At 45.3% G+C, this 11,428-nt stretch overlaps 2 protein-coding genes across 2 annotated transcripts; both read right to left on the bottom strand.

Annotated features, from left to right (window-relative positions):
• Positions 1–226: 226 nt before the first annotated feature.
• TXNDC12 (thioredoxin domain containing 12) lies at positions 227–11,077 on the bottom strand. The gene is made up of 7 exons (XM_065842195.2): positions 10,885–11,077; positions 8,709–8,769; positions 4,001–4,053; positions 2,457–2,530; positions 1,872–1,941; positions 1,699–1,782; positions 227–1,065 (listed from the first exon to the last, which is right to left on the bottom strand). Exons 1-7 carry the CDS (start codon positions 10,973–10,975, stop codon positions 986–988), a joined length of 513 nt encoding a protein of 170 aa, XP_065698267.1. The 5' UTR covers positions 10,976–11,077; the 3' UTR covers positions 227–985.
• On the bottom strand, positions 5,082–7,079 carry KTI12 (KTI12 chromatin associated homolog). Its single transcript, XM_065842196.2, has one exon. It carries the CDS (start codon positions 7,037–7,039, stop codon positions 6,317–6,319), a length of 723 nt encoding a protein of 240 aa, XP_065698268.1. The 5' UTR covers positions 7,040–7,079; the 3' UTR covers positions 5,082–6,316.
• Positions 11,078–11,428: the final 351 nt, after the last annotated feature.

Raw genomic sequence — 11,428 nt, 5'->3', positions numbered from 1 at the left:
TCCAGTAGATAAACTCTAGGTATTACCCTGCCCTCAACAGTATAGGTAGTATAAGAATGGCTGAATTATAATTACATGAAAAGCAACTGTTGTTTTTTAATTGTAAGGAGAAACTTTCTTCAGCTGTAACATTCAACATTAATAACCACTGCAACATAAACAAAAATATATTCCCCCATCCTTAAGAATGGAAAACTGTGCCCTTTACCACAAAACACCATCTGCATTCTTATGTTTAAAAAGGTTTAATTTTCACCCTGGTACAAAAATACAGTACAATGTGATGGCAAGGCATTCGCCAGAAAACATTCAAAGAATAAAAGGGGAACCCCCATAAAGCTTTAACATAACCCACCCTCACATGGTAAAACAATCAAAAGGTGAGTGCACAAGGAAAAAGTTAAATTTCTGCCCAAAGGCAAATAAAGATGAATCACACACAGTTTTACACAAAAATATGTTTGCAGAGCTAATAATTTCACATGCTACTTGAACATTCATTAAATTTATTCCATAATACTTGGCTTAGTGGCAGAGTTCACGGTTTGGGATGTCTAGAAAACACCTGGCCCAGGAACATGCCCCACTCATAGGAATCCCCAGTAAAAATGATGGGATCACATAATACCAGTGAGAAAAGAGGGACCCAACCCTGATTAAGCGTCAAAATGTTGGCTACTTCTAGTTATTCCAATCACACTGTTTGTCCTCAAATAATGTTTTGCCCTACACACCTCCCTTTTAACACCAAATATTAGTGGTGTTTGCACATTACCTAGTTGCAAATAACCATCACAGCACAAACTGCCAGGCAGAGGAGGAGATAACACTGTAATTGATGCATGTGTGTGAACCCCAAATAGGGTTTAACCTAACATTGTTGACAGGAGAATTATGCCCCTCCGGTGCATCTACATTCTTGGTCTGTTTAATCATTTCCTTCTAGAGTTTTGAAGTGATGGAAAAGCATCATTCAGTGTATTCATTATAGTTCATCTCCCAGGTGTTTTTGTTTGAAAGCATCACCTGTCAGCTTCTCCTGGGCCTCCTTCATCCCTTGGACAACTGAAAGATAGAAACAGAGAGACAGCAACTGTTTATCTCAAGATGAAAACATCAAGGTGTACTGGCAATGGTTTTGAAAGTAACACAGTTACAGAATTTAGAACTACAAATTAACCTGTTGAAAAACAAAACAACAGTCCTGTGCCCTTTTCCCAACTATTTGTAGCTGAATCATGACAATTGCATGATTTTCCTTGCCACAACTGGAGATAGAGTTTAGATCCTATAGACATTATAGTAGGTATTAACGTGAGTTGTGATTCTGAACACGGTTCCTCTCAAGGCACACGAGAATCACTCACATTGTATCTAACAGCTTCCACTTATGCTCTAAATCAGGGATGTTAAAATCATTTTCACCGGGGGCCATATCAGCCTCGCGGTTGCCTTCAAAGGGCTGGATGTAATTTTAGGACTGTATGTAGAAGTAGTTACATTGATACAGTCATAAAATTACATTCGGCCCTGAAGGCAACCGTGAGGCTGATATGGCCCCGGGTGAAAATGAGTTTGACACCCTTGGTCTAAAGTATCATTTTTCTTCACTCAAAAGTGAAAAGTGTCTCCTTCACTCAGGACACTCCCAGAGTTTCATCTCACGAAAAAATGCACTTCAAACTTCTCTGCACATACCTTGATCAGCATTGGTATAGAAATACTTGTAGCTGGGGTTTCCTTTCTCATTTATGATTTCTGGGTGGACTTTTCCACTGGGGTCTATGAAACAAGAAATCAAACAGGAAATTTAGGTGGTAGCAATAAGGACACAGCCCTGTGAGTGGATGCAAGAGCCGTGGATGCCTTACCCATGAAAAGGATTCTGGGAATGTAACCTCCATCAGGGCTAAAGGCTTCATCCTTTGGCTCTTCATCATCCTACCAAAGCAAGACAGGAGGCGGAATGTATTAGCAAGGTATCTAACAAAAGACAGCACGCATTTTAAAGAAAGAAGTTATTGCCTTCAGATTCCATTTACCCTGACGCTAGGCAACTGCAGTATCTTCTGCTCTCACAGGAAAGTTATTTTTACCTAAACAAGTATCATTTGTGAAAATATTTTTTCTGTTTTGTCATTTTGCATTAAATGCTCCACTTTAGTGGAGGAATGTTATATCATGAGAGCATGAATATAAACTCTTTTATTGCAGCAATGGTACAACTTGTTAGAGAGACAATGGCACAGACCCAGGTGTAGAAACACAATTAAAATAACCAGACTGAAGAAAATTCTTTTTAAAACAATCAGCTATATCAATCAATCCTGAATACCTATTCAGGAGTCCAGGATTTAGGATGCAGACAAAACAGGATGCAACCAGTTAAGTTGGATTCCAAATGTTTAATTTGCTTACTAGGCAGTAACCAGGATATGAATCAGAGGGCAGCCTACCTCAAGGTTGACCATAACAAAATTATGGGCAAGTTCAGAGATCTCCTTGGATTCAGCAAACTTCGGCTTTAAAGCTAATTAAGGAAGAGGAAAAATAAATAAAAAGGAAGACATAGGTAAAGACAGTGGAAAAAATTTCAGGTTTTCAGGTCAGCATCAAAATCTCAGCTCCATTCCTCTCTCTGGAGAGCTGGTACTTTTAAATAAACAGCGAGTAAATGGAATATATGTATCAAACTGCTCAAGCCAGGCTTAGAACAGTAGGTAACTGAAGCAAACCTCGCTGAACAGACACATGACGAAGCCTGGCCAACAGACATACGTGGTCACATTCAAATCAACTAAACAGAAGCAAAAACCTCACTGTGAACCACTATTCTCGCTCAACCAGCTCATCCCTTAAGCTCAGCTTATTTGTTTGCGATACTGAAAGAGACAAAGCCTCCTCACCTTTGAAAAACAGCCAGCTGAAAGTAAGGCAGTTGTCCTGGTTTTGTTAAAAACAAGACCGGTTCTCTTTTAGTGATTTTTCTTTCAGCTAAGTTCTTCTAGGTGGCTGTACTTTTCTGAGTTTCAGCCTGCATATTTTTCCTAGGATGCTGTACTCGGTGCTGATAAGAGACCAATGGAATGCTGAAGAAGCTCGTGTTTAGATTTATTACTATGGTAGCTAAGAAAGACTGGTAAGTTTTCCCACGTTCCGTTGTGAGAGGGGCGTGTTCGAGGACGGGTGGATGGAACAGGTGATTAGAACTGATCAACGGAAGTATTCCATCCCGTAATCGTCATACCCCCTATACAAGAGGGTGATCATGAGGGTCATGCTCTCTTTGACCACGGCCAGCATCTGGAAAGGACCCTGTCTGTCTGCCTGTGATCTACAGGCCTCAGGCCCTGCATCCCGGCAACCAGTTTCCAGTTTGCTGTGAAGTCCCACCCATGACTTCTGCCGGCCTGAGCTGCACCTGCTGGAGCCGCCAGCTCCGCACACCCAGCTCTGCTGCTGGAGTGACGCCAACTCCACATCCAGCATTCGAGATTGGTTTTTATATTTTATATATATATTCTCTATTTATTAGTAGCATTAGTAAAACCCGTTAAAACTCTTCAACTTGAAGTCTAAGTCTCTCTTCCTTTCCCCTTATCTTTCTTATCACCTTTCCAATCTAAAGGAAGGGGTGGTGGGAGGTAAAGGGGATAACAAGGAGCATCTGCCACGGTTTATTGCCACCTTGCCTTAAACTGTAACAGCAGTTTACACTTAATTCTCAAAGATCATTCATTCTGTTCCATTTTTTAAAACAGCAGAAATTGCAGCCACTACACAAGTGCAGTATTACAGCAGTTAGTTTGCAGGCATTTAGGCACAGCTGGCTGTTGGCAGTACTAACAGCTGAAGTCGTGTGACATTACACAGCTCTAAATGAAATACAAATACTGTTAGCTACATGTTGAATGCAAAGTTTATGTTTCCCGTGGTTACATGATTTGTATACAAGATTTCATTTGAAATTTCAGTGAGCTCTAGTATCAAATATACATACCTTTGCAAGCTCCACACCAAGACTTGTGGATAATAACCATAAGAGGCAAACCACTTTAAAAAAAATGAAAAAATATTGTCAAAGAAAGCTTATAGTTGAGCCTCTAAACCAAATTCTATTACATGTACATTTGAACAGACAAGACTTTTACAAAGTGAATTGACTATTTTACATCAATTTTACCTTTCTAACCAAAAAAGTGATACAACTACAGGTGATTTTTGTTGCTGTTGAGCACGTCCAGGTAGTACAACACTTGCCTCCACATTTCTGCATATGGAATTCCTTACCAACACTGTTATTGTTTCTACCATCTAATAGTGGAACTGGTGAAAGCTGACCAGGGCAATAAACTGAGAAAGACTAAGAACAAGAACTGGGTATCTCATCCCTTTTCTCTTATCAGTAAACCACTTAAGCTATGGAAGAGCATCCAAGCAAAGCCAGTAATAATGATAAAGCTTCCAGAACAGCAAGAAGAGTCAAACACTAGGTGAAGGGAAAGAAGAAATCAAGAGAGACACACAAAAAACACTTCTTTCGGGATATGCCAAGCAAACTTTAAGCTTTCTGCTACTGTAAACTCTGTCATCATTTTAGGGTTAAAAATAAAAGGAACTTCTCACAGAGAAGTTACAAACACCTTTGCACACGATCACAACTAAATTACTAGCAGAACTTAAGTACAAGTTTTTCTTGAGTTGCAGATAGTATGAAAGGAAATCTCTACTTAGCAGCATTCAGTTATAGCCTTCAGAATCAGAAGGGATGGAGAGGAAGCAATTAGCATTTAGAGCAGTTCAAACAAAAGTCTGCCATTCAAAGTTAACTGGTACATCATCATCATCTTTACACAGGACTCTGTTTGCAGTAATGAGCAAGAATACACATAGCCCTGGTAAAGCTTGTATTACATCACCGTCCTCTACCTGATGATAAAAAAATTGTGTGGTTGGTTGTTTTCTTTATATTGTTTCCATACAAGCCAAAGTGATTTTGCCTCTTAGAGGAGAGACTGATTTAAGTCTGGAAAATACACATTGTTCTCAGCATCAACAATCAGTGCTTCACGTCAGAAGAGTTCAATTATCTGGTAGTTAGCACTACAACATACTTCTTTATTTTTTTAAGTTGATATTTTCAAAGCAGATTTTAAATGGAAGTGCTCACAGTCCTGAAACACCAACTCATAGCCAGTGAAAACTCACAGAATTTTTAGATACTGAATGTACTTCCTCACCTTTATTCTCTTTATTTGGACTGGAAAAGTAAACTTATGTACATCAAAACATTTCTGTAGTAATTTCTAAGTTCTGCAATGCACAAGCCCACCCGGCAGCCTGTATGTCAGATAAAGAGCCACTATAACTGAAGTAACCCTGCTGCACTTTCCCATTTCCTCCAAGGTAGAATTACACATACAAATAAAATCAAAAGCCACAATTTATTAAAATGATGGATGAAGCATCCACCAGAAAGTGAAAAGTTTATATAAGCTGTATATGTGGTATAGTAAAGACTGAAAGTAGTTGAAACTAACTGCAAAACCAAGTTACCCATCACAAGTCATACAGGCACTGATTTTTTAGCTCATTCTTCCTATGACAGCACTCATTGTGAAACAACTATTGTTTTTAAAAGGTGTTTAATTATGATCTTGTAGAGAAAAGACACAGAAAGTTATTTCAATAAAATAGTCTTGCAGTAAATTAAGACTTTACTCCACTTAAGGCACACATTTTATTGTTAAACCTGAAACAGAGCAATGTGAGTTTGCTAAGCCAGCACCATTCTTTTGCGTAGTTTGCAAATCTACCTCTTGGGTCCAGCAGAATATTTTTCAACAGTCACACCCTAAAGAAATACAGCCTTTTTAAGCTCTGGACCTCAAGTGTCCTCTGCAGTTTGACATTATTTGGAGACAACCTTGGAAAGACCACCTTCTTATTCAAGACATACATATAGCAATGCAGAAGGGAAAAGTTTTCCCTATGGTCACTGCTTTTTGGGCTCTCGTGTTCAGTCAGTATGTGATTACTGGGGTTTAGGTCTCCATGGGAGACTTCACTTGCTTGGGGATGCAAGAGCAGCTCTCCTTTTCAAAAGTCGCAAGTGAGGAGAAAGCGGGGAAGGAGGAACAGCATCTCCACAGATCCTTTTAGCGATACAGCTTGCTCAGCGGCTGCAGGGACACAACATCCATCTGGGTGGGACCCAAGTTCCTTGGGGTCTGTGGCCAGATGGCCTGTTCTTACTGTTGCAAGTACTTCGGGACAGGCCCACAGCCACCACTGCGCGTGACACAGGTGACAGGGCTCACTGGATGCTGCGGCTTAGGTACTGCAGGAACATGCTGGCCAGCTGGGGCAAGTTTTCATCGCTGGGCTGCATCTTGGTGTAGCTGATGAACTGCCTGCGCAGCCGGCTCAGCTCGGCCAAGCTCACGGGCCGGTTCAGCACCAGCCCTTCGGCGGCGCCGGGGACGCGAACCACCTCCCCGGGCTGCGCCCCGCTGCGCTGGGCGGCCATGACGGCGGCTACCACGTCCTGGGTGGCGCGGTCGAGGTGGTGCAGGAAGCCGCAGGACTGCAGGGGCTGGGCGCGGGTGGCGCGGTGCGGCGGCGGCGGGGCGCTCTCGAACAGGGCGGCGCGGATGTCGGCCAGCGGCAGCGGCTCCTCGCCGTGCACCGTGAAGAGCGGCCGGTCCCAGCGGTTGCGCGGGTCGGGGGCCTCGAAGGGCAGCTCTTCGGGGCCGCCGGGGTCGCCCGCGCAGTGCAGGAGGCAGCGCGCCGTGCCCGCCTGGCGCGCCGCGCAGTACAGCTCGTACCGGATGCTCCGCAACTCGTTACCCGCGTCCACGATCACCACGTCACGCCGGCTCAGCAGCCGCTCCACCTCGGCCCGCAGCGCGGCCCGCCCGCCCTCCGCCTCGGCCACGACGTGCGCCTGCCGCTCCGGCCCGCCCAGCGCCGCCCGCAGCTCCGCGGCCCGGCGGCTCTTGCCGCTGCCCGGCGGCCCGCACAGCACCACCAGCGGCATCCTCCCCCCGCGCCCGCCCCGCCGCCATTCTGACCCGGACGGCGACGGCGGCTGCTTCCGCTCAGGTCACCCGCACCCCGCCCCCGGTCGCCCGGGCAACCGCGGCCGGAACCCCTGCCGAGCCGCCGGCAGCCGCGGGAGAGCCCCAGGGAGCGGCCTCCAGCCCACGCTCCCGCCCGGGGTCACCGCAGCCGTCCCCGCGCGTCCCCACGGCAAGCGGCCCCGGGGAGGCGGGAATCACCGTGCTACGGGAAACCCCCGACACAGGGACACAGGGACACCCTCCTGCTTAAAAACGCGATGGTACTGCGGTTACCCCTGAGAACCAGACACCCAGTAACTGTACGAATGCCGGATCCCCACCCTTTCCTACAGGGAACCAAAAAAACAGCTTTTGCAAGCATCACCTCCACATTGCACTGTTTACAAAATTGAAGCTTCCTAGACCTGGCTCTGATGCACTTCACTTGCTGCACAACAGATAATTCCGCATAACTTTTCATCTCCTGACCTAAGCTCAGAACAGAAAATCTGCTTTTTAGGTCTGCCTGCCTTTTCTTGGTTGGTTGGTTTTGTTTCTCCCAATCCTTCAACTCACACTCAAAATGCTGCAGGACTCCAACCACTGAGCAGGTCTGTGGTTTTGGCACCAAAAGGAGAGCGTGTGTTATAGCAGAAATGCTCACCCTGCCTCAACCTAAGGGCTCACCCTCCCTCTTTCACTCCTGTCTCATTTTAAAGCTTCCTCTGCTTCATTGCAAGGTAATGGCAATGTTATTCCTGCAAATAGTGGAATTGGTTTTCTTTTATTATTTTTTTTAACAGGTATATCAAGTAAATACTAAAATACCCAATTATAAGCACTTGTAGAACTTTTGAACTGTAGCATTTGGGTCAATATGGTGTCTGCACTACAGTGTAGAACTTGCCAGATGGATCCGTTTGAGGGCAAATTCAATTTAACAGCAAATGCAGAAGGCAGAATGAATTTCTGCGAATGTCAGCATTGTCAGATTTAGGTTACAAATTTTAAAATACTAGCAGAATTTATAAGCATACAATTTTCCTTCTCACACTTTAACAAGAAATATAAGAAATTATGAGAAAAAATGTGTCAAAATGTCTTTTTTTTACCTTTTCATGACACAGCGTTCTTTTTAGAGTTAAAGCTTAACCCAGAAAAGGTTCCACTTAACTTATAAGTTCCCTACTGTTTGAAATGTTCAGACTTTTCTCTGCAGAACAAAATACTCTCTCATGCCACATTAAGGCCTCATCTATATGGGCACACTGAATTTTATGGAAGCTATTAGCACTGCCAAGTTCAAGAGGATTGAGTACAAGTCCAACACCTGTTATGGGGTTGAGATCTGTATGTTTCTTCACTATCATAAATACAAAAAAATATTTTCTTCTCCCAAGACATGTCAGAATTCCAATCACTTAACCAGACTGCAGTGTTTAAAACCAGGTCATGGCTCAGCAAAGTTAACAATAATAATACAACACAACACAACACAATCATAAGCTATAGTGATCTGAACACTCTCCTAAGCTACCTTCATGTTTTATAATAATTACTATTTTCTGTGGTTAAATTTAGGATTGATACAGAACCTTTGTGAATGTTTTAAAGACACTTTTCTGTATTTAAAACTCAATAACATACCTGGCTGCTGCCTCTTTCTTCCCATCCTCTAGTGTTCTCCAATGAATATGATCTCCAAAACCTGCCAAGAGGAGGTTTATAAATGCTGCAAAATTTAACATATCAACTAATGTGAAGGTAGTCCAACCATTAGGAATATTTTCAACTCCTTTTGTATTCTTTTTTTTAAAGCAAACTATAATCCCAATTCTGGAAAGACTTCTGCAAATACTTAACAACCTACATAGTCTTATGAGGAATCCCACTGAAATTAATTAACACAAACATACCACACTCATTAATATTTATATATATATGCAAATGACACCAAAGTTCCCCAAATATAGATTAAAATTGAAGAGCCTTCTGATTATTCCCCTTTCTTTTTCAACCTGTGAACATTTATTAACTGACTAGAGACAAATGTCAGCGTTTGGCTTCCTAAATCCCACTAAATGTGAATTAAAGTGAAAATTTAAAAATTCCTAGGCCAACATATAATTGCTCTAGAACTGCTAAGTATTACTGCTGATCATAAGACCATCAATGAGTAAGAAAGGACACCATTACATAGATTTCTGAATGTTACAGTGACTGAACAATCCAGGAAATATTTTATCCCACACCCAGATAAGTCTTGTTATGTCACTTAAGAGTGAGCAAGCTGGTGTTTAATAACCCCAAAACATGGGCTGCTGGGTTTTTGACCCTGTAGCCAACCCAGCACTATCTCCCATGACTGAAAGCCACACAGAAAGCTGAGATAGAGGAGATCCAGGAATTGTTGGCAGGGGAACTGTCCTGGAAGGGCTCCTCAGAAGCCTCATCCCTCCAGTAACACGGGGCTGTGCTGGATAACCAAACTTCAGCCTCACTTGTCCCGTTGCTGAAGGTTTGGATTAGTCAACAGCACTCAGTGCCCAGGGTGCTGAGCGGGACAGATTTTGGGAGCTACACAGGGGTCAGGAGCCACACGCTGCCCAGTGCTGACACAGGAGAAAGTGGACCTTGTATCCAGTACACTACTATGGCAAAGAAGCTGGAGAAAGCCAAAAACAGGGTCAGCAGAAACTCGTGGCATCCCAGTTCAGCATCCAGGAGGCTGGAACAGTTGGCACAATATTTTTATTACCTTATCTTCTCTATTGATATGAACAACTGTGAGTGTATATGATGCAACACATCAAATATCTAGTTATGCTAGCAGTAAGGTGGGGATGCCTTGTCCATGTCCAATGACACACATGGAGAAGCTGCAGAGGCAGCTTCAGGCACAAGGTTATGTTTGTACCAGCTGAACGTAGCAGAGCAAAAACCAGTTGGATTAGCACAAGACATGTTTACTCAGAATATTGACATGTCAGCTATTTCAAAGGCCAACATGTTAAACCAGGGAAGACCTTCTATTGTTCTAGCTAGCACCCGCTTTTGGAAAGCTTTTCTTTTTTAAACTAAAACCCACTTTGTGGCGAGCTTCAGCATGTTTTTAAAAGCATGGTGCGACAAATTACGCAGTGTTTCTTTTGAATGGAAGTCATCTGAGGAATTAACTGTAAAACGAGAGGGGGATGGCTGGGATCCACACCACAAAGCTTTGCTGCCACTGATCTCACTGTGCTACTACTAGCCCCGAAGAGGAGATTGATCCCTGAGGACAAACTAAAGCCACCACTTGGGGGGAAGCTCAGGGGCCTGGTGCACCCTGGCTGAACCAAGTTTAAACACGGTAATTACACAAGGAGAACCCGGGAGAGGTGAGGAGAGGTCAGGAAGGAAAAGGGGACCCGAGGGCGGGAAGGAAGAGCCATTCATCGCCTGCCAGGAGCCGCAGAGGGGCTGGCAGAGGCCAGGCAGGGCTGAACGGGCCCCTCAGCACCGGGCGGGGCGGGGGGCACCGAGGGACTGCGCCCCCACCTCGGGCCTCCCACACGTGAGAACGGGAACCCTCAAAAGGGAAACTCCTCAGGGGTTAGGCGGAACAGAACGATCGCTTGAATACCCTCTCGTTTTTAAGCCCCAAGCCAGCGGTTTCCCCCCAAACCACGGCTGCAGCGTCAGGCCGGCCCGGTCTCCCCCCGACCCCTCCCCGCCGCCCGGGGCCGTTTTGCCGCTGCGGGAAACCGGCCTGGCGCCCGCGCACCCATTCATGGCAATAGCAGAAGTTGAGAGGAAAGCCCGAAGGAAACGTTTGCCTGACCCTTTCCGAGCCCTCCCGCGGCGGAGGCTGCCGAGGCCGCCAGCACCAGGCACAGGCAGAGGACGGCGGCTGCGGCGGGCTGATCCTTCATGGTGCGGGCGCGGGCAGCAGCGGCACCCCGGGGTGCTCCCTGAACCTCACAGACCGGACCGGACCTGCCTAGGTGAATTTTTTTTTTTTTTTTTTTTTTTTTTTTTAAAGCCCAGGAAGTGATGTGCGGCGGATGTGGGCGGTGCGGCCCCTCACCTCTCGGCTCGGGGCGCGAAGGGAGGTGGGGAACGGGGGGTTGCTGGGGAGTTTGTTCTCCCCGGCTCTCTGGGGGCGCTCAGGCACCTCCCTCTCGGTCAGAGGAGCTCGGTTGCGCGCAGGTAGCCGAGGCCTCTGGGGCAAGAGATCGCAGTCATATTAGGCCCACAGAACCCAGTTTTCCCCCCTGAAAAAAATTCCAGGGTCACCCGGGCGGGAGCAGGCGGCGAGCGGTGGCTCCCGGATTTATTTTCTCCTTCCAAAAAAACCCTTTTGTCCTGCTACTCTCGAGAGTTGC

Source organism: Patagioenas fasciata, chromosome 6 (assembly GCF_037038585.1).
Source record: "Patagioenas fasciata isolate bPatFas1 chromosome 6, bPatFas1.hap1, whole genome shotgun sequence".
NCBI classification, from domain to species: Eukaryota; Metazoa; Chordata; class Aves; order Columbiformes; family Columbidae; genus Patagioenas; species Patagioenas fasciata.
The sequence above is the reverse complement of the archived record's forward strand: the minus strand, read 5'-3'. Positions and strand labels throughout refer to the sequence as shown.

Excerpts from the sequence above, each read along its gene's own strand:
- TXNDC12 (XM_065842195.2), bottom strand. The coding sequence starts at position 10,975 with ATGAAGGATCAGCCCGCCGCAGCCGCCGTCCTCTGCCTGTGCCTGGTG. Across the intron at positions 8,770-10,884 it reads CGCGGGAGGGCTCGGAAAGG|GTTTTGGAGATCATATTCAT; the intron begins GTCAGGCAAACG and ends TCCTCTTGGCAG. Across the intron at positions 1,783-1,871 it reads TCCCAGAATCCTTTTCATGG|ACCCCAGTGGAAAAGTCCAC; the intron begins GTAAGGCATCCA and ends CTTGTTTCATAG.
- KTI12 (XM_065842196.2), bottom strand. The coding sequence starts at position 7,039 with ATGCCGCTGGTGGTGCTGTGCGGGCCGCCGGGCAGCGGCAAGAGCCGC.